Raw genomic sequence first — 26,375 nt, forward strand, 5'->3', positions numbered from 1 at the left:
CAAAGCACAGAACAAAAGCACAAATGCCTCTTTGTGTTGAAGATTTAACCCGACTGAAAGTAATAGAAGTGTGCGATTTGAAGGCCATGATTTGCTGACGCAAGAGTACAAACTGGTCTGTGTATATGAGATGGAGTCCTTGGAGTTTAACGTCTACAAGAAAAGAAATATTAATACAAAAAAATATGAGGATTTGGTAGATCACTCTGTCACAGGTTCGGGAATAAATCTTGTTATTTTCAGGCTGAACTTCTTTTGCTTGTCTGCTCAGCTGTGGTGACTGAAAAAAGACCCTTTTTCACAGCAGACAGTTTGACAGTAATGCGCAGGTGTAATAGATAACATTAATGGTAGAGCCCATCCATTTAAATACTCCGGTAAGTCATGCCAGTGTCCAAAAAGATACAATATCCAAGGCCTGGATGGATTGCAGCCATTGTTGTGTTAGTGCTACAGTGTGCTGTTCTTCAGCTGGATGAAATGAGATGGTCTTCCCAAATCCTGTTTTAACATAAAGACAAACCAATATCACTGCTCATTGACACAGTGAGAGTGTGTTACTTTTTAGACGAGGGTGTGTTTGAAAACACTAACGCAGCATTAATAATCTTTTGCCAGTTATTAGCAAACTGCTACCTCACCACAGCATCTGGCTCTGAAGAAACAACACAAGTCAAGTACACACGCAGCAAGCAGAACCTGCGTTTGTGTGTGTGTGTGTGTGTTGATAGTCTGCAGGAGTGTTTATGCATTTGTGAACATGTACTCTTATTTCCACGACTTGGATGAACAGAGTAGTTTGACACTGATTCTTCTCCTCATGACAAGTACTTTTAACACAGCTCTCTGCCTCCCTCCCTCATCCTCTCCTCCTACGAACCCCCACCCCCTCCTCACCCTCTCGTTCCTCAAGGAGTTGAAGAGTTGAATCGTGGGTCAGCAGGTCTTTGTGCAGAGAGCCAGACTAGATTTCCAGATGGTGAAGTCACCATCTATCTCTGCTCATCAATTTAACACAGATACACCCAAACTCACACTTACCTACACGGAGACACACACACTTGCAAAAGAGGCTCACACCAACAGTAATCACTGATTTGAGCATGTTTTAACCAGAGCACAAACACGCACGATGAACACTCAGTGCTGCCATCTAACCTGTACCTGTCCTGATTCCTCTGACGTGCAGAGCCACAGTGTCAAATAAACTGAGACATGTCAGTGCTGTAATAAGTTCCAGCAGAAGAGCATGATGGTAAGAAAAGCGCTGAGTGGACACTTCCGTTAAGCGGGGGAAAACCCTGGTGGCAGCTCGCCAGCGTCTACGGCCTGTTGAACATCCATTTTTCTTCAATGCGAGGAAAATACAAATGTGTCCCAAAACGAACACAGTGTGTTCACATGTTAATAATTCTGAAGACTGCATTTGTTCAAGTGTTAAGACGCTGAAACATATCCCAGTGGCTCCGCAGAGTTTTTCCATATAAGTCCTGTTCCTTTCCATTGATGTTTTCTTGTGTTAGTTCCCACTTGTCAATTGACAAAAATTTAAGTTATAAAAATGGTTGTCATGAATTTGTAAAACCGAGAAATTCCTTAAACCAGCTAGTTAAACGGTCTAGAAGATTTGTTGATGAGTCACAGCTGTATCCAACATCTCCGTATACCAGACAGTTACAGCAAATGGCTACATCTATTTTAAATGATGACTCCCACCCTTTGCACAGTGAGTTTCAGCTTCTGCCCTTTGGACGGAGGTTTTTAGTCCCAAGGTGCAGAACAAAGCGTTATAAAAACAGCTTTGTTCCAGTTCTAACGGTGTTGAATAAGATGTAGGAGTATTTTTTTTTTTTTTTTTTTAAATTAGATTTATGATATGTCCTGAGTGGTGGAGCCTTTAGCACTTGTATCATGTATCATGTTATTGTCGCGATGTATTTTGTTTTAAAATTGGATGTTACTACTATCATTTTACTACAAAACAAATGTACCTGTGGGTATAAATAAAGTTACCTAACCTAACCTATTCCCAAAAAGTGTGGTGTCTGGTACTATGTGTCAGTGTTTGTGTGTGTGTGTGTGTGTGTGTGCGCGCGCGCGCGTGTGTGCGTGTGTGTGTGTGCGTGTGTGAGGGTGTGTGTGTGTGTGCGTGTGTGTGTGCGCGTGTGTGTGTGTGTGTTTTGTTTGTTGCCATAGCCACAAGACAGCTGGCAAACCACGCACATCAGTGTGAGAAAGATAACCTTTAGAAAGCCAACAGTATTAGATCAGAAGCAGTGGCATTAGTCAAGGACACACACGCACACGCACACACACACGCACACGCACACACACACACACACAGGGTGAGTCTGCAGTTTGTGTGTGTAACAGGAAGATGAACACAGGAACAGAAAATAACAATGTGATTCTTTTCATGTTGGCTGCAAACCCTCCTTAGAAAATAAATGAAAGGTCTCATTAGACAAAGCAGTTGTTTAACCTTGAAGTGGACCAGCAGTTCAGGCCTCTATCCATAGGAATGGCATTTTAAATAAGAGGTTCTCTGATTTGCATCTGTTGTGCATGGAGACCTGCATCCATTATTTGCTGTATTGGCACAAAGAGCAAGAGCATGGAAGTGAGAACTCAACTTTTTTACTTCAGCCAAGTGTGAAAACTTTTTTGGAGTGCTTACACCTTTTTAAAACCACCATATAAACCATTTCTCCATTTATTTCTTGCTATGCAAACACAGAAATAAAAACAAAAGCTAATTTCTCTTTGGATGATTGTCCTGAGTAATTAGATGTGATAGTTAGTTAGTTAGTTGGTTAGTTAGTTGTTTATTGAGCTGATAAGGCTCAATGTAAAGCCTCTCTGGGGGACAGGGATGGGTTGACTGACAGGTGTCTCAACCTATCAAAGTCAGCGGTGTTGGCTGCCGCTTGCCAGCTCAGCTCCTCTCAGCAACTCCTTCTTTGCCCACACTTGGAGGTTCTAGCTTCACTAAGTGACAAAGACGGCAATGAACAGTAAATGTACATCTGAGCTGAGTCTTCTCAAAGATACAGGCTGCTGTGTCACAGTAACCTTGATTAGGAAACAAATGAAGATTAATGTATTTCACACCAGCCTGTTTCACTCAAAACATTTCAAAAGCAGAAGTCTGACCAGGCCGGCTGGTTCTCTGCTGTATTTTGGACTATAAAAATACATTAATCGATGTCAGTAAGATGCAAAAGGGGCAGGTTTAGCCAAATGGCTTATTTTCAGCTGCAGAAAAAAAATGAATGTGTTAACTCCTTTCATTTGAATTCAATAGATGTTTGTGCAATAAGAAGCTGTATTTTAACAGTATGCTCAACATATCTGATGGCATTGGGTCAAAATAATAATAATAATAAAAAAACAAAAACAAATAAAGGCACATTGCTTTTAACAGAGAGAAATCAGGTGGGAGAGTGGAAAAAGTGTTGTATTTGTGAATGGGCTTTTCTGTTGCAGTGTGAAGATGCTTCATCATGGTTGTCCTCCTCTCTCATATTCTCCCCTGTGTGTCTCTAGGTCATCCTAAATTACGGCAGCGGGGTCATAAACAGGTCTGGGGGCTGTGTCTTGTGGGTCGGCCCATACTGTACAATGATGATGTTCTTACAGCCAGTAAAGGAGTGTTAAAGGAGGAAGGCAGGGATGTCTCAGACAGAAAGCTGGGAAAGACCCAATGCCTGAAAATCACAAAGTGGAAACAAGGTTTAAAAAGCACAAGCCATTATAAAATCAGCAAAACGTTTGTATTTAGAACCAAAACAAAGAAAATAATTAAATACAGGGCATGTGAATTACTTACAACGTGCTCGTGTTTCAGAAACCTAGACGATTGCACATAACCAGATTTGTTACAAATGAGCCTGCGGGGCGCGTAATTAAAGAGAAATGATTTCCATGATTCCCATCCAGCATCAGCGCGGGCCCGCACACCAGCTCCAGCGCTGTAAGGTCGTTATTGCCCGTGGCTGCTGTTTTTAAGATGGACTGTCGTATGATAACACATGGGACTATCCTTTAAGACCCAGAGAGACAAGAGTCCACACATACGGACGCCTTCAGGACATTTATCAGTAATGTTAATAACGAACAAACTGGAGAAAAAGGAGAGAAAAATGGTCTAATAAAAAATAATTATTATTTTTATTATTATTATGGCTGAAATGTATTAATAATAATACAATAATAATAATATTACTATCAGATCCCCGTGACCCTAATTAGGGATAAACGGGTAGAGATAATGGGCTAATAATAATGATGATGATAATAATAATAATAATAATAATAATAATAACATAACTAAAAGAATTAAAAAATAGGATAGCCTAATTTATTTTAAAATGTGGGTCAATCCGATGATCTCTGCCTCTTCTCTAATAGCCGCTCTGTATATCACAACAGCAAGAACCACACGTGAGAGTCACTCTGCCTTGTTTTATTGTCAGCAATACACTGGACTTAACTGCATAAACTAAGAAAAGCTAAGAAAAAATGAGATGAAATAAATAAACTGATAATTAGACCCTCAGCCCTTAAAGACCAACTCCTCCTTATTTATCGTCACGCGGGCCGTTTATTCACGCGCGACTTGCCGTAAACCTGCCTGCGATATAAATGAAAACCTTCTCTTCTTTGCCATCAGGATAATTAACACAGTACAAATAATCATGTGATCTACACAAAACGACGATATTTTATAATATTTTTGGTGGAGAATAATTTAATTTCACTCCCCTTCAGACCCGCGTCAGGCCGGGCCCGCTGTCTCTGCCGCCTCCGTCCAGGTGAGTCTCAGGGTTTAAACGGTGAATCTAAATGTTTAAATTCCTTATCGAGCACAAACGTCTTAAAAATAGTGATTAAAAATAATAACAGGTCTACATTGGGCTTTGTACACAAATGGCCTGTCTGACACTGAAAAAGAAACACTGGGTAAAAAGTATCAGTCTCTTTTAGCAACAAAGCAGATTTAAAGCTCTAAAAGTCTAATGAAACAATGGAGTTTTTCAGGGGGACAACAAAATAAGCAAAATGACATGAGCATCTGATTTTTCCCTGATATCCTAAATGTCAGAATTACAATTGGAATTGTTATTTTCGTGTGTGTGTGTGTGTGTGTGTGTGTACTGTTCAGCATACAGTAAATGAATGAAGTCAGAGGGCTCCTGTCCCTCATCACCTCCTGACTCCACCCCCCTATCCTCCATACACACACACACAGACACACACACACGCACACACACACACACAGGCTGAGAGCATGGAGGGAAAAGAGGGCTACTCCTCCTCACTCCTCCACTCGTCTTTCTCCATTCACAGAGAACGCTCTGAGCCGAAACCTCAGCCCTCCTTGAATGGACTCCATCTCTCTGAGCCAAACAGTCTTTCACTGCTGTTGTGGGCAGAAACTGAAGATCACAGCTCATCATTGTGGTTCATTTCTCTCTGTTTCTTCTCCTTTGCCACTGCTGAGAAAAGTTGACCGCTGTGACATTTCTGTGTCGCCATGAACTTCTCTCGGACTTAAGGAGTTTCCAGACCGGCTGTGGGGTGTCGCAAACGATTTAATCCAAGAAGCCTTGTGAAAGAGAAGACGACTGGCTTAAAGTGAGAGAAAATCTCTTTAGATTGTCAAGGATTTAAGGGTTAGTGGTTGTTGCTGGGTTTGGGTGAGTCAAAGGCAGGGAGGTAGACAGGTAGAAAGGTGCAGGGAGACACATCAGATTTAAAAATATCGTTTTCATCTCCTCCTTTTTTTCCCTGGACCACAATGGGTTCAGACGTACGCGACCTTAACTCCCTGCTGCCGGCGGGCCCAAGCCCCAGCTGCCCGGCGCTGCCTGTCAGCACTGCCCCTCAGTGGGCTCCTGTCCTGGACTTCCACACCGCGGCCTCACCTTACTCCTCCCTGGCTGCTCCCCACACCTCCCTGGGGCCACACTCCTTCATCAAGCAGGAGCCTGGCTGGGGGGCCACAGGTGACCCCCACCACCACGACACAGACCCCCACTGTGGTCTCAGCGCGTTCACCGTCCACTTCTCGGGACAATTTACAGGCACGGGGGCCTGTAGGTATGGGGCAGCGTTCGGGGCGCCCCCACCTCCACAGCCACCACCACCCAGCCAGCCAGGCTCTGTGACTGCCCCACACCACCACCAGCCCCCCAGCAGGATGTTCAGCAACACGCCGTACCTGACCAACTGCATGGACACACAGCCAGCAGCACGCAACCAGACAGGTAGGGGCAGACGAGAGAGATGGGCGTGTGTGTTTCTTGTCTGGATGTCAAGTAAGTTAGAGGTCAGTTTGTCACAATGTGTCATCACCTGCTTCAGAGCCACTTTCACCCTGAGAAAAGTTTTGTCTGCACTGTTTTTGCTTCATTCAGATCTTTCAGTGTCACTTGTGTCCATAAAGTTCAGTTTTCTGTAACAGGCAAACAAAATGACACGTTGAAGCAAGTCGTCATTTGTCATGAATCTATAACAGCATGCAGAGCTGCTGTAAATTGTTATCAACTTTTAGTTGACATAAGTTTACCTGTGAATGTACCATCTGATGTAAATCTGAAGCGTTTCTCAGCAGTATTACACCTTTATAACTGAGCTGTGGTCGAGATTGGCTGATGTGTTGCTGTGAGTGCCTGGAGGCCTTAGTTCACTCTGACTTTGCACCATGTCATAGACTATGTGATAAACAACTAGATAACAATTGAAAAGCACATACGTTCTATTTAGAAATGACATTGACAAAGCATTGAGACATCTGGGTACTAGTAAAGAAATGTAATCCAACTTTTACATAACGAGTTTTGATAGAAAAACAATATTAGAAGGCTGCAAAGACTCAAGCATCAATTCGTTAATAAATTAATGAAATTAGTGGATGTCCGTAAAATTTTCCCTATTTATATTAAAGTTACAGGATGATGGCAGAATGATAACTGTGCTGTACATGCTCCCTGGCCCAGAGTCAAATTTACTGTTTAATGCTGTACTCTATGTATGTGGTATCTCAAATGAGCCCATACAAGTACACAAAATACAATACAATTCAATTTTGATCCTGGATAATGCTGTACACTGTACATGTGAAGAGCTAAGATTTCTAACAGCACTTGTAAAACAAGAATTCAGATTTAGGCCAAAGATATTGGTGCTTGCGGCATTGTACTAGTCGGGCTTAAAACTTGTTTTGACTTTAAACTGTCTCACTCTGTTTTAAAATACTCACTCTGTTGCTTTTGAGCTCTATAACAACTAATTTCTGTGTATTCTATTTTGGTATCCTTATTCTTGTGATGTTGTGTTTGTTTTTAATATGGTATTTTCAGGATTTAATAGTTAAACCAAAGATTTACCTGCATAGAGTCCAGATATTTAATGCTTGTTATTCCAAACATAGACACTGTTAAATTTGATAAATTCCAGGCTTTTAAAGTGAAGGAAAACTTGACAGGTTTACTGTTAATGAAAATGTATTAAACATGCAACTACTCCATCACTAATGTCAGACAAAATAAGACACAACAGCTAAAATTTGCACAGATTTGCTAGTCGTTCTGTGCAGTTGTCTGAAGAAATAAATTCTCTATAATATATTGATAAAATGAAGGAAATGCATCATGGTGATCACATATTTTTTATTTGACATTTGTATCCCATAGATGTAATTTTAGTCTATAAAAACAATGTATTTTACAACTATATGTCATTATATGTATAATAAATAAAATATGCAAAAAGTAAATTGCTAATACATAAATAGATTTTAGAATGACTTCAGATTAATTCTATTGCATCGATTTCGGTTCCTCTCTACTTATATAGAAAAACGAATTTATCTAAATTAAAAGCACATTCTTTGCTGTTTTTGACTCGTGATTAATGCATCTGCATTGCATTTCACAATTTCTTTAAAATGTAAGTTAAGGCTTTGCTAAATAACAGGTGACACAAAACCACAAGAAACCAGCTGAAATGCGTTAAAGGTCACCGGTGAGCACACTGTATCGAACACCTTCAGCAGCTGGGCTCTTACAAATGGGTCCAATCACTGGTGCTTTCCATGCAGGACAGTGAATCTGTTAGTGGTTACCCAACAGATTAATTAGTAATAACATGCTTATCAAGCAGATCATTTAGGAATAACATTATAATCAAAGAGCGAAGCTGACCTCTAACCTGTTGTATCTGTCCCCCCTCCCCGCTGTGGCTGAACGAGCACAGACAAACAAACTAACAGCAGGACTCGGGTCACACAGTAGAGCTGATAGCACAGTGGGGTCACACAGAGACCATCACACAACATTAAACTCGCTCCAGGAGGGATTTCATTTTCCTATTGGAGACGTGCATCTACTCTGCTCCATCTGTAAAGATATCGCGTAAACTGTTGCAGCACCACATGATAACCTCAGTAAGGCTCAAGCTTAGAGATAATATTTGAAATTGAAAAGACGGCAAAAGTGTATGAAAGGCATGTTGTACGACCATAAATACACTAAAAATAAATTAAGTTTGAGGCAATGTAAGTTATAAACCGGAGATTTCCTTAAACTGAAATGAAAATTCTCTTAATATTAACAGCACTGAACTTCATTGTGAAGCAGTATTTAAGAAAGAGGTATTTGGGGATTTTCCCGACTCTGGGTTTTCCAGTTGAATATAAATTGACCTCATCACTTGTCACCTCAGTGCTGGACTTCAAGGCAACAAAAGTATCACCCTACAGACACACACACAGGGAGAGAGAGCAGAGTCAGACAGGGGTGAGTGGAAGATAAATGGAGAGATTTAATGAGTCCTCCTCACCCACCGATTCACAGACTAAAGTCAGTGAAAGTGCTGCATTTTAATTAATGAAGCATGTATGTGAGAGTGAGAGATGGTGTGTGTGTGTCCATGCATGTGGGTGATTTATGAGTGTGTGATGTGCCCTTTAGGTCAGCCTAAGTCATGAGTCAGGTCTGGTTTAGGGTGTCAGGACAGATCTAGTCTCCCCTGTGATACTTTCATAGGACTGTGTGTTAACGGGTGTGCATGAACATGTCTGTGGCACATCAAATCAATACAAAAATCTAGGAATAAAAAGTTTACAAATTCTTGTAGGTTGGAATTTGAATAACGTCTCATTTTGATAATCAATATAAAATATCTCTAAAACTGTCAACTGATGATCCAATGGCGAAAAGGACATGTGAGTAAAATGCAACATATTTTTTAGATTTTCTGAGCAACACAAAACTTGCGATTGTGATTCCTTCACTTGAACAGAATCTCAACACAGAGCTTTTGTTCTGCTGTAATCAGGAACAGATTTAAAGCAAATAATTAATTTTAAAAAACATACAGATATTGCAATCTTTACAAAACAAGGAGACAAATATCTGTTTTGAACAATTTAATAGTTAGCAGCTGACACTGACACAAGTTAGTATTCATTTGTGTGTTACGGAAGTAATTTGTGATTTCTGGTGGGTTACATTTAAAAGTAGCTTTCCTACACATTAACGTGTGCTGTGACTGTGTGTATTTTTGTGTTGCAGGTTACAGCACGGTCGCATTCGATGGAGCCGGTAATTACGGTCACACTCCTACGCACCACAGCTCACAGTTCTCCAACCACTCCTTCAAACATGAAGACGCTCTAACTCAACAGAATACTCTGGGTCAGTGTGTGTGTACTGTGTGTGTCTGTGTATAACAGCACTGAATGTATATGACACACATCTATCTTCATACAAATGAAAGGAGTTTATGGATATGTGGGCTGATTTTTGTCTCTCCACATAAACCTGTTGACTTATTTTGCTTCTAGTGACTGTAGAAGCAGTGAAGCTGAGAAAAAAAGGTTTAATGTTTTCAAGCTTGTCAGCAAAATATGTAACAGAAAAGTTGTAAGAACTTCATTATTTCTCCTACAGTATATTTTCTACAGCATAATAACATTTGAAATAGTAAAACAGATTAAAGCCAATTTTGACTAATGGTCCCTCCAAGCCGACTAAACGTATGTAACACATAAGTTTCAATGAAAGTCCTACCCTATATAAGTTTACTCAAAATAATTAAAGAAGTATTTGAAAACAACTTTCTTTTGAGAAGAAGAAAAGCAGATCTTTATATGAATTAAAATCCACAGTGTAAGAGGACAGCTGTGTCTGCATGGCAGGTCTGTGGCGCTCACCTAGGGAGTGTCTTGTCCCTTATTCTGACGTCTCCACAGTGACCTCGCCTGTCAGAGGTATAAATCAGCCACATCCTGATTTACAAACTCCCTCGTTTCCCCCCTTATTTCATCCACCCACCTATCCTTTTAATCCCACCTCTGCGCATGTTATTGGTAAACATACATAGTGTGCATATTTTATGAAACCGCCGATTGTAAATTTCTTACGATTTTTACGGCAAAGACAACTGGGACAATGGGAGCTGAGAGGGATGTTGGAATGCAGAAAAATGTCGAGGGAGCCATTCAGTACACTGCTGGAGAACTTAGAGAGAAAAGAATGAAGCACAGGGTCAAATTTGTACATGAAACAGGGAAAGAGTGCAGCAAATCAGAGAGGTCAGAGTTTAAAAGAGACGAGATTTGGAAAAATTTTACATTCAGCATCATTTCAGAGTGAGTCCTGGATGAGTTTAACTTCATATTCAGACCTTCTGGGTACATACTGAGGTATCAATGCATTTGGATGTAAGTTATGTGATTGTGTGTGTGTGTGTCTGTGGACTATAGGTGAGCAGCAATATGCTGTACCTCCTCCTGTCTATGGATGCCACACGCCTTCAGACAGCTGCACAGGCAGTCAGGCTCTGCTGCTGAGAAACCCATACAACAGGTAACACAGACACACACATGCATACACACACATTTACCCACAGGCCTTGCACATGCATGACATGCTTACTTTATGATCTATTTTTAAAACAAATGAACAAACAGAAACAAGCAAAAATGGAAATTGCTCAGAAACCATTGTTGGCTGTTCCATGTCAAACAGCAGTAATAAGGTGAAAGGGAGCAGGATGCCATTTTGCACAGGATGTTCACCTTCAGGACAGGTCTGTCTGCCACTGCAGCTTCCTCTCTGGTTTGGTTCTCCTTCCTCTGGGTGGGTTCTGGTCATTCCACTTGTCATGGTGACTCTGTCGTGAAGTGTTATATGGTGATTAGTAATTTTCCAATACACCTATGAAAGTCATGGTGCCACTGAAGGAAGTAAATATAACAGTGGCAGGAAGTCCTGAAGGAAAGTGGGTTGATCAGAAAACACTGGAAGAATATTTTGGGTATTTGGGTAATGCTTTTTTTTAATTCTCTTTTAGGACAGATGACAGGCCTAGAGAATATATGCCTTTTTTGTGTGTATGCTCAGAAATTAGGACGAAGGTATACTGGCTCTAAGTACAGATTAGTCTTTAATATTTTTGCAGTTTTACTAAAGATTACTATTCTGGTGCAGCTATGGAAATCTAGCTTCCAAACATTATAGTCTGAAAGAGAAGCAACCAAGTTCTAAAATTATTTTCTATATATGTTTTAGCCAAATATACCCAAATTCAATCAGTGACAGTTACACAACTGAGAGGCCAAAATGTACCAATATATGAGAGGATTTTTAAATACAATAAATCTCCCCGTCTCCATCAGCAGTCTTCAGCGAGATTTGAAAAATGTTTTACTTCAGCCTAATCAAAGAGCTAAATTAGAGTCATTCCACCTGATGATCAGAAAATAAAGTAAAAGACCGTTTCTCATTTTGGTGAATTGCATTAAGCTGTTTTTAAAAAGTGGTCTGTAATTTGCTCCAGTCGATAAATGACTGGAATGCGACACAATTGGCGTCTGCTGAGAGAAAGCCACATCTGTAACTAACCTTTCTTTTTCTGGCAATCTACGCACTGATTCATCAAGCAACTCCATGGGTCACTGTTTTCTTGCCACTTATGTGGAACTGGGTATTTTTGCTCTTTGGACAGTGTTTGTATCATTTAATTGAAGGCTTTTTTTTACAGCAAACAATTTAACTTGTCATAGTAGGAAATGTCATTACCATTACAAACTGTTCAACCATTCAGACACACATACATGCACATACACCGTTAATAGTGCGAGTCCAAAAATGTTTCTGCCTCACAAAAACCTTTCTGACCAGTTCACCTCCAACCACACCACGTCTTAACCTTTTATCCGTCCTATCCTCCCAGATCCTCCCATACACTGCAATGAAAAATTCCCAAAAAGTATTGCCCAATTTCTACATAATTTCCATTTAAAAAAAAAAAAAAAAATCATGACCTTATTGAAATTCCCAGCCACAGACAGCTCATTGCAGAATCGCCACTCACACAGCCCCCGTCTTCCTGACTTCCGGTGTCTGAGCCTTAAATTACTATTCACTATGACCTGTCCTGCCATCTCTTTCAGTCTGAACTCTGTGACTCCATGATGGTGGAGTGACTTGCTGGACTTCGTCCATTCTACAAAAATCGCTTGAAATCATATTTCTTCTTTCTCTTTCACTGCGTTGAAAAAAACTGCACCTCATTTGTACGTCACAGAAGCGTCTGCCAAAAATCTGAGAAACATAAATCAAATTTTAATAAACCCGCTCCAAATTTAATAAACTAGACAAGTTAAAGGGGTACACTGTTTTGGTGTATGTGCTCCGAACTGTTTACTGGTTATGTTTCTAAATCAAACATTCTTCACATGCCTGTGATTCTGTGTTTTCTATCGAATGAAGGAATCCTCTGCAAATACCACAGCATGGATGGATACTAATGTTTCAGTTCAGAGACAGAGGGAGATGTGGGGTGGACTGAAAGTCTCAGTCTGAGGGCCTACTTCGCCATAAACAACTGTCATAAACACAACTGTTATCTGCTCAACACACACACACACACACACACACACACACACACACACAGTACAGGCACAATAACACACATGGTTGGGGAGGCCTACATGAGTTTAGTCAGTTGTCTAATCTTGCAGCCTGGTACCAACAGGACTGTATTTACTCTGCTCAGCCCACTGGAACACTGTGAAATGAAAGCATGCAGAAGTCTTATTAATCCATACACACACACACACATACACACACACACATGTGCATATACACACACAGGGTTTTATCAAAGCAAGAAACAGTAAGAGATGCCTGAAAGTATTTACACACTAAGTGGAGAAACACACAGTATTATTAACACAAGGAAATATTTAATCACTCCATTAATACTCAAAAGTGTTATTTCTAAACATACTATGTAATGTCTAAATATATATACTGTAGCTCGAAACAGGGCTATTAGGTTATACAGGTAGTACATCCTGGTGGTACAGGTGGGACATCCTGTTTTCGAAGGGTCGACCATATAATTGTCGTAATGTTACTTCTCCTGGGAGGGCAGGTTGACCTGGGGGCTAGTAGTGAAGGAAGTCAACGTGTACTATATTTAGCCATAAAGATTAAAGATTCTGTGAACTATCTAAAGTTTTAAAGCGACATAGTGAACCAAAGGTAAATATCTCAAAAACCTGGGCAAATATAACAAAAACCCGTTAGGCTCAAACTGGATGACAAAAGGTTTTTTGAGAACTTGCTGTTGCTCCGGCAGGTGTCCTATGAGCCAGAGGTTCCCAAGGAATGATGTACTGTACAACACATTGGCTGTTTAGGGCAGCATGTTAGGACGTAGACCTTCAGAAATGGATGCATGTACTTAAGGCTGAATCAGGGATTTGGTCCATCCTTCAGCAAGACTAGAAAAGCACACACGTATTTGTTTGAAAATGTCATGGATCACTGCTTTAAATCTTACGCTTTCCTTTCATTCCAACAATATTTCAGCAGGAGTACTATTTGTGCTCCACTGGCTGTGAGCCCCTGCTGTACAGGAAAATAATAGCTGTGTAATGAGCAGGGTACCAGGCACCACATCTGCCCTGTCCAGACTGCCGGAGGCCTACAGGTGGTGTGATAGAGGGGCTGTGGTATTAGGGGGTGAGAACTATAAATCTGAGTGTGTGTGTGTGTGTGTGTGTGTGTGCGTGCGTGCGTGCGTGCATGCATGCATGCGTGTGTGTGTGTGTGTGTGTGTGTGTGTTTGTGTGTGTGTGTGTGCGCATATTTGTGGCAGTGTATTTAATTAAATGGCAGGTGTGAGTAATGATTGTGGAGTCTGCTGTGTTAATGAAAGTTGGATGTTACGGGAGAACTTAGCTTTCTTGAAATCTTCGAGGAACATTCTTTAACGTGTCAGCTCCTCCTTCAACTGTGTGTGTGTGTGTCCATGTGTGTGTTGGCTTTTTACAGCAGTGTACTTCTATTGAGGACAACAAAAAGCAACATCCCTGTCCTGGTAAATTACAGTCCACTTCACAGCTCATGGGATTTTTCTCTACATTTAGTCTTTCCCCCACAGCGGAGAAAATTTATATCAAATGACCTCTCAGTTGGAGTGTGTCACGTGGAACCCTGTCAATACACTGGCATCCACCATAAAGAGGTAGGAACTCATCCATCGCTCTCTTTAAACAGCAGACGTCAGTCCAGCTTATGTTGTATAAGGCAGAGGGAAGCATAAACAGTATGTTAGAGACTAGCGATTTAAAGACTGACCATTTTGGAGCATCGGTAGCAGCTTCAGTGTCTGAACAACTTCACACCCCTGATCTCCAGTGGTTTAGTAATGAAGCAGCAGGGTGTGGCAGTACACTGTGGTATCACTGTGGTTACAGGTGCAAAAAAAGCAGCCCACACCCTTCTTCTACTACTCGTATTAGTTTGGTCCATTATCATTTTTGATCAAATACCTGCAGATAGATATCCTGTTGCATACAGTCATTTTTTGTTTTAAACCAAGAAAATTTATATTTGCATCTGCTACTGAATTAATGTGAATGTAGTTTTTTAAAAAGACAAAAACTGTAAAACATAAATCACATAATGTTTTGAAAATAAGATAAGATTTTTTTCTTTTGGTTAAGTTTAGTGGCCTTCGCTCAGGATGAAAATGGACAATTACAGGAATAATTAATGAAAATAAAACTCCAAAATATACATAATAAACATCAGAAAACTGGGCAACTAACTCCTCCAAAGTCCTTGTCAGTCTCAAAGCTCATTCATGTATTTCTAACTGTATTACTAATGATGCCCCCAAAAAATCTGTAATCAGAGTAGACGTTAAATAAATATATGAAGAATGATAAATAAAAACTGGAGAAAACATATTGAGAGATTGTAAAAAAAGAAAAACAGATAGCCCCTTAAGATGTTCATTACATCTCACAACATGAAAGATCAAAGTCACCAAAGTACATCAGCCTTAACCTCTGCGGACCAAGAATATGCATCTCATGGCAAAGATGCTAATCGTGTAAGGGGACATGAAAATGATACTGGTGCTAGACATGGTGGTTATGTTTCTCCAAGGCAGTGTTGGCCAGTATTTGCTCAAATACATTACTGTGGACCAAGATATAGATGTTTTGATAAAAAGATGGACGACCTATAAGGCACACCAGAGACAACAGACAACATCTGTGTCCATCTTTGAATTACTAAAATGTTTTATACACTGGATTATGTGCAATGCTCAGTGTTACCAGAAGATCTTTTTTTTTAAAAAGTTGTTTAGGCCTTTAATTAAAGAAACTCTTGGTACCCTGTTCTTAAACAGTCTTCCAATGAGACCTCAAGGCATCCTTTTTTCTGTTCTATCTCCTACAAAATGGAGCAGAAGTATATTATAAGGTGATGTATAGTAATCACTGAAGTATCAGCAGCCACGGTTCAGTTGAGAGCATTCAGTAGTATGTGCTGCGCTGTATGTCACTGTGACCCGCATAGCTGCATGCTGGTCAGTGCCTGTGTCGGATCACAAATACCTTTCTGCTCCCAGCCAACAGGCATTTATCATAGTTAACAGATGAATGTGTGTGTGTGTCTGACAGAAAGTGCATGAAGAAGGAATGTCCTTTTTTGGCGGGGGGGGGGGGGGGGGGGGGGGGGGGTTGCTGCATTGCAAATGGTGTGTGTGGACTGTGTGAGTGGCTGTGTACAGTGGTCTAAGGCTGTGGTTCTTGGTCTTGGTGATTGTATGTAAATGAGTGAGAGACCATGTGATTCCCATGTGAAGTCTTCTGTGCCACAAATTACTATATTTTCTTCTTCATAAGAAGAATACCCTTGTTTCTCTGTAGCTCAATATGCCTCTCTGTGCTTTCTCGGTCGGGGAGGGGGAGCGGCAGAAGGGAGGAGAGGTGTGAGGGAGTAGCAAGGATGAGGAGGGACAGAAAAGAAAGCAACAGAAGGAGGAGGGCGTCAGTGGCGATAAAGAGGAATGAGGCGAGGAGCAGGAGATGAGGAAGAGGAAGTGTAGGGGAGATGAGTTAGGGAGGAAGAGCAGATAGGCCCATTTCCAACATTAATGCTAGACATCACCTGCCTCAGAGGTGGGTTTATATATTTCTTTTTATGTTTAATAAATCTTATTGTTGCTCACCTATAGTACAATATCACAGATATTTAAAGTATTATAATTAACAATTTTGTTTGATCATCAAAAAAGTACTTGCTCTTGTCTTTTGTGTCATATTTTTAAAGTTATGGGGTAATAAACTCTGTTTAACTCACTTATGGAAGAAACACTAAACAACAGACATACTGGAAAAACTTATACTCAGCCTAACTTATCTTAAGTCATTTGATTTAAATACCACATTTCCACTTTGTAGGTGACCCCAAAGTGCTGTACTGTAAGCACCATACAACCAGAGATGATTCCTCACCAAGGATTGACAAAACACAGAAAAGACATCCAGAGATCAACAAAAACACAGTGTGTCATACACAAACTACCTAGAATCAAAATGCCTGATTAAAAGGATACATTGATAATTTTGATTTAAAAAACAATAACTGACATAATATGGAGATCAGGTGAGTTGAGGAGTAAGAACAGAAAAAGTGCTATTGCCCCATCTCTTGCCCCTTGCTATAACCCTGTATGCACTGTGTGCCACAGAGATCATTATCTTTGGTCCAATGTTATGGGTTGGACTAAAAATTGGGTAGCCTGTCTAACCAGATTGGGCCCACTATCAAAAATCCTGATGTTATTTTTAACAGGCACCTTAGGTTTGACAGATTTTTGTGGCTGTGAAGTCTTGAGAGAGCCCTTAAGGACATTTTAAAGATGCACTATGTAACCTTTGCTCACAGTTTCCCCCATCTGGTTAAGAAGCGCAATTGTGTGTTACCAGTGTTGTAAGTGCTGTCGCTGTACAAGCTGTCCAGTGGGCAGCACAATACATGTGAATTTGCTGACTAAGCTGACTGAACCTGCGAATATTGATTCGTGCTCAGGCTCGTGTCCGATTGCTCTCTCTCTTTCTTTTCATTGCTTCCTCTGTCAAAACCCTCTTTGGTTTCTTTGCTGGCTCTGCCATTGGCGTTGGCTTTGAGAATTCCAGGTTGGATCGTTTTGTCTTATAGTTAGCTGTTGGCTAACTCCACCCAGGCCACAAGTAAAACACGAGACCTGTGCAGGTGGCACTCTTCTGCTCGCAGCAGATGGGCGGGGCTGAGTGATCCTACCCGAACATTAAAGTTGCATAGTGCTGTTGCAGCCAACGCAAGCCCACTCAGGCTGCAGCAGTGGTAGAATTAGTCTGGTTAAGTTTGTTGTTGTTGTTCTACCACTGAAATAATTTTAAGGTCTACATAAAACTACAAAGTGTTGTTTTAAAGCCTGTGTGTTCACAGGTGTAGAATAGGCACTTAAAGTAGCTTGAAGATGCTTATTTAAAATTTATATTTTTTATCTGCATTTACTCTTTATATTATTTGCAATTAGTTCAATATGCTGAAGTTATGCTGGTCTTGTTTGCACTATGGGGTTAGTCCCAACTTGTATGTTTATGTTACCTGCTGCAAAAAACTAAAATAACCAAAATGAATGATGATGAATGAATGAAGTTAAGAAAAAGAGCATACGGTATGATTAACAATATGTCTACTGCTGCTGACGTAATATAATATTGAGGCCTCTCTTACTGTGTTTGGGAAAAGTAAGGTAGACAAAGAGCACCTTGTGATCACTCAGCCGTGTACAGTACATTCCCAGTGCAGCAGCACAGGATGCAAACTCCCGTACTCCTGGTTTAGTTAGACAGACTGAAATATAACACATTTCATAGACAAACGCTTTCTGTTTCTGTGTGTTATCTTAAGAAGATAGGGGCAACGCTTGGCAGCTGTGTCACACAGAGGAGGTTTTGTTCTGCTTGTCAACATAAAGTAAAACACTGAAAGTTATTTGTGTCATACATTATACTGTGTTTCTGTAGTAGCTCATGATTAATTAGGATAAATGATCAATTATCTGATCAAGAAGAAATTATACATTTGAGAGATGATATCTGCAGTGAGATATCAGTTTTAATTTGTACACCTTCTCCAGAACATATGACAGATAATTTTCTGTCACAGCTTGTTGTGCCAAGAGTTCAAAGCCTGATTTCTCCAGCCAAGTATCTCATACAAAACACACACCCACACACAACAGGGTTCAGCTGGATATATGCTGCTCTGACAAAAGAAAAAAAAAAACATACATCAACACAAGGTACATGTGTACAGTCAACTCTGTGTGTATAAATGACTGGTCTGTGTTTTGCATTATGGGATATATGTGGTGCAGTGAACATGTTTGAATAATTATACCTTTCTGACCCTGCTGTACCTGTAGACAGTACGCTCAAACAGCAGTTCCTGTACAGTACATCTACCAGTGTTTGTTGCACCATATGCATTTGTGGCATTAAATTATACTCTTGTCGTGACAGCTCTCTTTTCTCTACCTTCATGCTATGCAGCAGCAATCAACATGGAAGCTTCCTTTTTGAAGTGCGGGGAGTGTTTTTGTGACTGGAGAATGATTTAGTGGCAACAAGCCTTCCAAATGTGATATTTTAGAGCTGTATAACAATGGTTGTTTTCTTACATTGAATTAATTGAATTCAGTTTTTTGCTCTAAGAATCTGAATAAGTCAGCCACTGTCATCACCACTCTGCTTTTCTGTGTTGGCAGCCATGCAGGAGGTTACGACAGTGACCCCAGCACACCCATGGTGTACAGCTGCAGCACACAGTACCGCATACATACTCACGGAGTCTTCAGGGGCATACAGGTAGGACTCACACTGCTGCTGCTGAAACATCTGTACACGCTATTTCTTTATTCCTTGTCAAGACGCCATCATGAGGCATGAGGTCTTTTGTCTGCACATGCAATTTATGCACCTTCTTTACTGTATATGTATACAGTCAAATTCAGGATATAAGGTCAAAATAAAAACACATTGACAATAACAAGTCGCTAACATATTTTTTTAATGAGTGAGTGGACTGAAAGATATGAGTGGTGGAGAGGCTGACGCAATGACCAGGCTACATGAATAGGAAATACTGATATGGAGCAGAGTTGAAAATGAACAAACGCACACACACAAGGAGATTTTTAAAAGGCAGGTCCAAAAGCCAAGAGGAATCTTTTTCCACAAAAATCCATTAGCAGTGGAGATACACACACACACACACACTCACACACACAGGGTTACACAAGGCAAAGATACAGTTTCCATGCAGGGATCAACATGTTAATAAATCATTCGATTTTAATTATTGTCTGTCAGTGACTCTAAAGGACCGGGAGCAGAGATTCTCCAGGCCTGCTCTTACTCCACACTAGAACATTTAGAGCTTTTTCTTTTTTCTTTTTGGGGCCTGTTTTATCATTCTCCCTGTTCCTCCGATTTCTTTGTGTCTTTTTTCTTCTCTTCACAGAAATGAGGTCTGGCTCGGCACAAGAGAATAAACAAACTCTCACTTTTATGCCTTTTCGACTATAATTTAAAATCTGTTAAGAGATAACAGACTAAGTAGAAAAGTGGTGCTTTGTTCTGCATTTTTTATTACAAATATTTCACTGATTCCCATTCACTGCCAAAGCAAATAGAGCTGACAGCCAAAGAGTTTCATTCTTCATTAGTAATGGTTTAAGACTAAAACTTTTTTACACAGCTTGTTGAAAACTAAATCTTAGGATCACACAGAATCATATAATAGATAATGACAGACAGGAAGCCGATCAATTAAGCAGAACACAAATTAGCAAACAGAGTATTACTCCTGAACATGCTGGATTAGACTGGGCTCCTTTTCCCCAAGGTTTTTATTAGAATTAAAAGCTGAGTAGCCAATTATATGATTATAATATAATGATTTATACTATAAATTATAATAATTAATACATTCGGGAAAATATTCAAATTACAAATTACAAATTATTACTTTAACATTTATTTAGAATTTTAATTTCTATTTGAAAATTGTTTGCCTGGCACATGTCAAAAAAAGCTTACATGTTTTTCAGTGTAATACCTCAAATGGCCACTGGGGCAAAGGCCGAGTGGTGTGTCTGGAAGTCTTGAAGCAACCTCTTAACATAAAACACATACTTTGGAGCATTTTGACTAAAAAATACTAGAAAGTAAAAATATAAAAAAGTAGCATACTATAACTTTAGTACTGACCACTAGCTAAAAATACTGCATTTTTAATTGGTAATAATCAAGTTTGAAATTCATTGTGTAGGTTTATTTAGCAACAATGAACCCCATGTTGCACATGTCTGCAACATGTACTGTGAACTGCAGCACCTGACTTGCTGTAGAATGAGACAGGGCTTATCAGGGCACTTCATTTTTAACTTCCTGCTTCAGTATAATGTGGGATTTTAGGTTGAAGGTATCAGTATATTTCACTCTATGCAGTCCTTCCAATATGTGATGGTTGTAATGTACTTATCAGTAGCTGCTAACAGTACTAATTAAACTGAGATTACCTCTGAGGCTCTTAGAGCTTTATGCCGAACACAGAGGAAATGAAAAGCAGATGGCTATTAACCGTAGCCTATATTCTGGCAAGTGGCATGAGGGGGCATGAAAAATAGAAAAAAATATTTTCTATGCACTTGAACTAAAATACAAAGTCCAGATTTTCTTGTGCAGCCATGTGTTGTTTCCTGTTATTCTTCTCCAGCAGTGTTTGCAGTGAGCAGTGGGGCTGTAATGGGCCATTGTGGAAAGGGGGCTGTCTAAAAGGCGTGACTAACAGCTCCCTGTGGGCTGCAGTCAGTCTGGGGTCATTTTACTGCTAATTCCCATCTAATGAATATATGACCATTTTATTATAATGATCCCCATGAGCCAGACAGCTCACATGCTCTTAGTTTCACACAGGGCAGATTTAATTGCCTGTTTTTTAAATTACATTTTACTGGTTCAATTACTGATATACAGGGAGAGTTTCTGTTAATTCTTCTGCCTTGAGTGGTTTGGCTTTAAATAAATGTGTTTGGTGTGTGTGTGTGTGTGTGTGTGTGTGTGTGTCCAGGATGTGAGGCGTGTGCCCAGCATCGCTCCAGCCCTCGTGCGCTCAGAAAGCAGCGAGAAGCGTCCGTTCATGTGCGCCTACCCAGGATGCAACAAACGCTACTTCAAGCTTTCTCATCTGCAGATGCACAGTCGCAAACACACAGGTGAAACCGGCAGGAAGAGCAAAATGTCAGTCTTTAATGTCAGAGCTCATAACGACGGACAGGAGCATTGTTAGTGTTTCCATACAATAAGACTCATTTCCCACAATTATTTTTACTGTCACCAACTTAGTCCTAGTTCACTCAAACTCTTCCACTTCAAGAGAACAAATATTACTGATATTTCCTTTGTAGTAGACTACAAAGACCACTAGTAGACCTTCATAAATTACTACGGGTATGTGTGTGTTGTCAGTGGTATGTTCAGGTATAAATCGGTGATTTAAAAAAATTCAAATTTATGTAACTTTCCATGTCCTTTCTCATGTGTTTGTCCAGGGGAGAAACCCTATCAGTGTGAGTTCACAGACTGTGGTCGGAGGTTTTCTCGCTCTGACCAGCTCAAAAGGCACCAGAGGAGACATACAGGTTTGATGAGCTTTACTCAAACTGCCTCTCTGGCTTTATTTTTCAGTTGTTTCCCCTTTCAGTTCTTTTTCTTTGCTCCCTCTACTTGCTCTCCTCTGCTGTTTGCATGACAGCCATTTTGTGGACAATGCAGTCTTTAGAGGTGCACAGTTTGCATACAGTGTACAGTGGTGCACTACAATGAACTCCCATCAGATGACGTTACTAAGGGCTGGCTAAACTTTGGAATGGCTTTCCTGCAAGCCTCTGCTCTACTGTATTTTTCTATCTCCCTCTGTGTGTGTGTGTGTGTGTGTGTGTGTGTGTGTGTGTGTGTGGGTGTGTGTGCGCGTGTGTGTGTGTGTGTGTGTGTGTGTGTGAGATGTTGAACCTGTGTTTTCTGTATGTGTGTATTGGACTTGGGTTTGTGTACTGAATGTGTGTGTGCATGCATACCGTACATGTGTTTAGGAGTTAAACCCTTCCAATGCGAGACGTGTCAGAGAAAGTTCTCTCGGTCTGACCACCTTAAGACACACACCCGGACTCATACAGGTAAAACAAGTGCGTAAACTTTTATTTTTCCATTTCTTCTTCATTCATTTGATCTTTACATATATACAATAGCAAGGATTAAGTGACGAACTTTTACAACATAATGTTTGAATATCAGCATGTATGTAGCTTGTTACAATGAACTACATAAATATTCTACGGTATGAAGTTCACTTAATCGTCCCATTTGGCCTATGAACAGCATAATATTCTAATATGTGTTTCCTTCTGAATCCCTCCTGCCCTAATTCTCCCCCTCCTGTCATTACTGTACCATCCTTTTCCATGTCTTCTTCAATCCACCCACTGTCCATCCATCCCACCTGTCTCAGGTGAGAAGCCCTTTAATTGCCGGTGGCCGAACTGTCAGAAGAAGTTTGCCCGGAGCGATGAGTTGGTGCGACACCACAACATGCACCAGAGGAACCTCACCAAGCTCCAGCTGGCCATCTGAACCTATCCCAGCTGGAGGCAAAATGCTAATGTGTCATAAAAGATTCTGGTATCTGTGATATATATGCGCTTATATGCAGCATCTCCTGGAAACTGACTTTCAGGGTGTGGAGTTTAAAGTCTGGCAAAATTCTGTATTTTTGCGATTGCCAACAAGTTCCATGAAAAAACCAGCAATGTGTGACAAACGCAGCTCCCTCATTCGAAAGAATAAGACCACAATGTTGACAGAGCATAGGCTCCAGAAAAAAAAAAATATATATATATTATATATATATATATATATATATATATATATATATACTGTATATATATATATATATATATATATATATATATATATATATCGTTGTCTTCCAAAAATGTGAATCTGACTCCATTACTGCTGCAAGGCAATCCAACATCATTTTGGTAAAGTACTGCGTTGGCCAGTCAAATTCATGACGACGCACATTCCTGGTAGATCATTTTAAATTTCTGCTGTTTACCTCACAGTCCTGGTTAAATCCTTCTCTGTAATATTTTAAGGTGCTGTACAGTATTTTGGCATCTCACAGATGTATCCTTTTATTTTTCTTCAACACAGGGCTGTTTCTGGTCTGAAGCATGATTTTCATCCTACTGAATATATACAGTAAATAATACTAAACGGGTCACAAACATACTTTTTAGGTCTTTATACATATTTATTAAAAGGCTAAATAATTTCTGTTTAGGGACTGTACACATGGCAGCAGAGTGAGTATTTATGCTACCTTAACGGTCAATATTGGTTTTATTCTAAATAAATCTCAATTGAACAAAGGAGCTCTATGACAGATGGATAAGCTCTGTCAAGCATTTGCTACATAGATAATACTGACATTAGTAGGACCCGATCATCCTCAGTTTGGTTTTTTTTCATTATTTGACAATGAAAAAAATCCAGAGCATCACCAGCCCTCTCCAGTAAAGAAATATTTTTATTTTATCAAGTCAGTCAGCACCTCAGATCTTCCAGGTTTTCCACAAAAAAAACAAAAAAAAAACATTTTCTGATGTTTTTGTTTACCACTGAAACATTTTTCCGCTGGCATAAAAACCTGTCATTTAGATGTAAATACAAAATGTGCAGAGACCTAATAAGATGTACATTTACTTCAAGAGGTTTGGACGTTCAAATGTTATAACTACTGTATCATGTAGTGTCTTCTACTATCACTAGTAGTTGTTTCTTTCTCAAAACTTTTTCAGGCTGTTGTAAATATCTCTTACGCTGAGCTGCTCTGGGACAGCTTATTTATTGTCTCTTCATGGATAAAAATTGTTTTCACTGGAATGATTTTAAAGGGACACAGGTGACATCCAGTCTCTGTTGTGATCACATACAATGGCAGGCTTCTCGAGTTTTTACCGTTATACCATAACATTATGCTTCCTTCAATGTGAAAAAATCAAATTAGGTTATCAGTTTCAGTGCAGTGTTTGCAGTGTAAGCTTTTGATGTTTTGTCTCATCGGCATTGCAAACACCAAATACCCTATACCTTGATGCTTATATTTAAAAAGCTGAACTTTTTTCCTTTTGAGTAATGTAAGAATTTGATATTTTTCTGGCAGTGCTCAGCACTTGTGGAACTAAATCGTCTGAGTCTCTTGTCTCTGTGGTGTGTAAATATTACTGGACTTTGGCAGTGTTTTAGACACTGTGAGCTTTAAAACATGTCTGCGGGGTCACACTGGCTCTGTGGCCGGGACATTATGGTCAAGATGTAAATAATAAGTCTTCACCCTGGGAACTGAACTCTTTCCATGGGGGAAAACATGTAGCATAACTGATATATTTTAGACTCTCTTTGGATGGATCCAGGAAATGTTTATACTTTCTTTCTTCTTGCTTTGATGTGTATTAATATTTGAGTCATAAAACAGCAAATGTCAGTGAAACATTTTGTACTCAAAATTGTGAGATAATTGAAAATGATCTCAGTGGAAATGTATTGTGACTTTTGATACAGTTTGTGTCTTTGGTCATTATTTATTCATTTCTGCATTTCTTTCTTATACAAAAGGTGGTATCTATGACGTATTACCGGACTCATTACATATATCGCCATCATCACAGGGATGTACTTGCTATATTTGAAATATGCAGCTTAACATTAAGTTCCAATATTTTGTAAAGGTCTTGAAATGAAATATGTGTCTATACATCAGCTGACCCAGGTTCCTTCCCATATTACCAAGGTTCTTCCTCTGTAAAGTATATCTTGGCGTGTTAATGACTAAATCAGTGTTTCGTAACTTTAAGAACTGAATCAAGCATTATTAGACCACTGGTTTGTGAGAGACGAGGGAAACAACATTCAGAACCTTCAGATTCTACTGTTACACACTAATAGATCCCAATAGTTGCACAATCAGCACACACACACACATACAGTACCATCAACTTTCCTCTCTTTATCTCTCACCAGATTCCTTATTGCATTCCTTGGCTCGCCTCTCAGTAAAGAAAAAAAGAAGCAGATAAAAACGAACGTGTTTTCCTTCAGCCTCTCTCAGCCCTCTTTCATTCTCTCATCCTTGTCCACCATTTGCTTCTTTTTTCAAGGTAACACCAATTGATTTGTTACTTATTTACTTCATCGTTATTATTATTATCATTTTTATGACCTTCAAATAATCTGACAATGACTAGAAGGAAAATAGGAAATATTCAGACAAAGCTGACAATCAACAAGACGACGCACGCAGCTTTAAAATGTTGTCGACCAGCAGCCAAAACAGTATTTAGGGAGAAAGAGAGCACAAAACAGAGACAGAGACATATGGAGGCAGAGATGGATAAAGGCAGATACAGCAGTGTTTCTTTTGTGAACTTTTATCATAAGTTTAGCCAAAGTGTTAGTGTAAATCAGACAATGTGTCCGATTCCCTTGGTGGAAATCCCCTGAAACTCCCCAGGGCTCTCGTGCTATATCTCAGCTGTCGGACGAAGCCTATATCTCTCATCTCTCTTTTTCTGTGCTCTTTGTGTGTGTGTGTGTGTGTGTGTGTGTGTGTGTGTGTGTGTGTGTGTGTGTGTGTGTGTTTTGGTGTTTCATGTCTGTCCCGGCCTCGTGCCGCTAAAGGCCCTTTGAAGTATGATAGCTGGTCAGTGTAACTGTAGTTTTGTCCACTTTCAGCACTCACATTAGACACTGTATCTAAATGTTCTGCAGATAGAGAATACATGGATTAGGCCTCTTGCAGAGTACTGAGAGAAAAAAAAATCACATACAAGGACATCCTGGGTACACGAAGGACAACATTTTTCAACATTAATAGTTTTTA

General features: G+C 39.9%; 1 protein-coding gene across 5 annotated transcripts; it reads left to right on the forward strand.

The window, feature by feature from the left end:
• Positions 1-5,267: 5,267 nt before the first annotated feature.
• On the forward strand, positions 5,268-23,317 carry wt1a (WT1 transcription factor a). Of its 5 annotated transcripts, none has more exons than XR_003295948.2 (9): positions 5,268-6,269; positions 9,579-9,701; positions 10,772-10,874; positions 14,464-14,547; positions 19,138-19,237; positions 21,504-21,648; positions 21,985-22,392; positions 22,436-22,617; positions 22,941-22,996. XR_003295948.2 is itself a non-coding variant. In XM_026311466.2 (9 exons), the coding sequence occupies exons 1-9, from the start codon at positions 5,801-5,803 to the stop codon at positions 23,060-23,062; spliced, it is 1,320 nt and encodes a 439-aa protein (XP_026167251.1). In that variant the 5' UTR covers positions 5,268-5,800; the 3' UTR covers positions 23,063-23,317. The 5 variants fall into 5 exon arrangements, 4 of the variants coding, with proteins under 4 accessions (XP_026167251.1, XP_026167250.1, XP_026167254.1 ...); XM_026311466.2 differs by having other exon boundaries at positions 21,985-22,074; positions 22,525-22,608; positions 22,941-23,317; XM_026311465.2 differs by having other exon boundaries at positions 5,269-6,269; positions 21,985-22,074; positions 22,525-22,617; positions 22,941-23,317.
• Positions 23,318-26,375: the final 3,058 nt, after the last annotated feature.

This window comes from Mastacembelus armatus, chromosome 6 (assembly GCF_900324485.2).
Source record: "Mastacembelus armatus chromosome 6, fMasArm1.2, whole genome shotgun sequence".
NCBI lineage: Eukaryota > Metazoa > Chordata > Actinopteri > Synbranchiformes > Mastacembelidae > Mastacembelus > Mastacembelus armatus.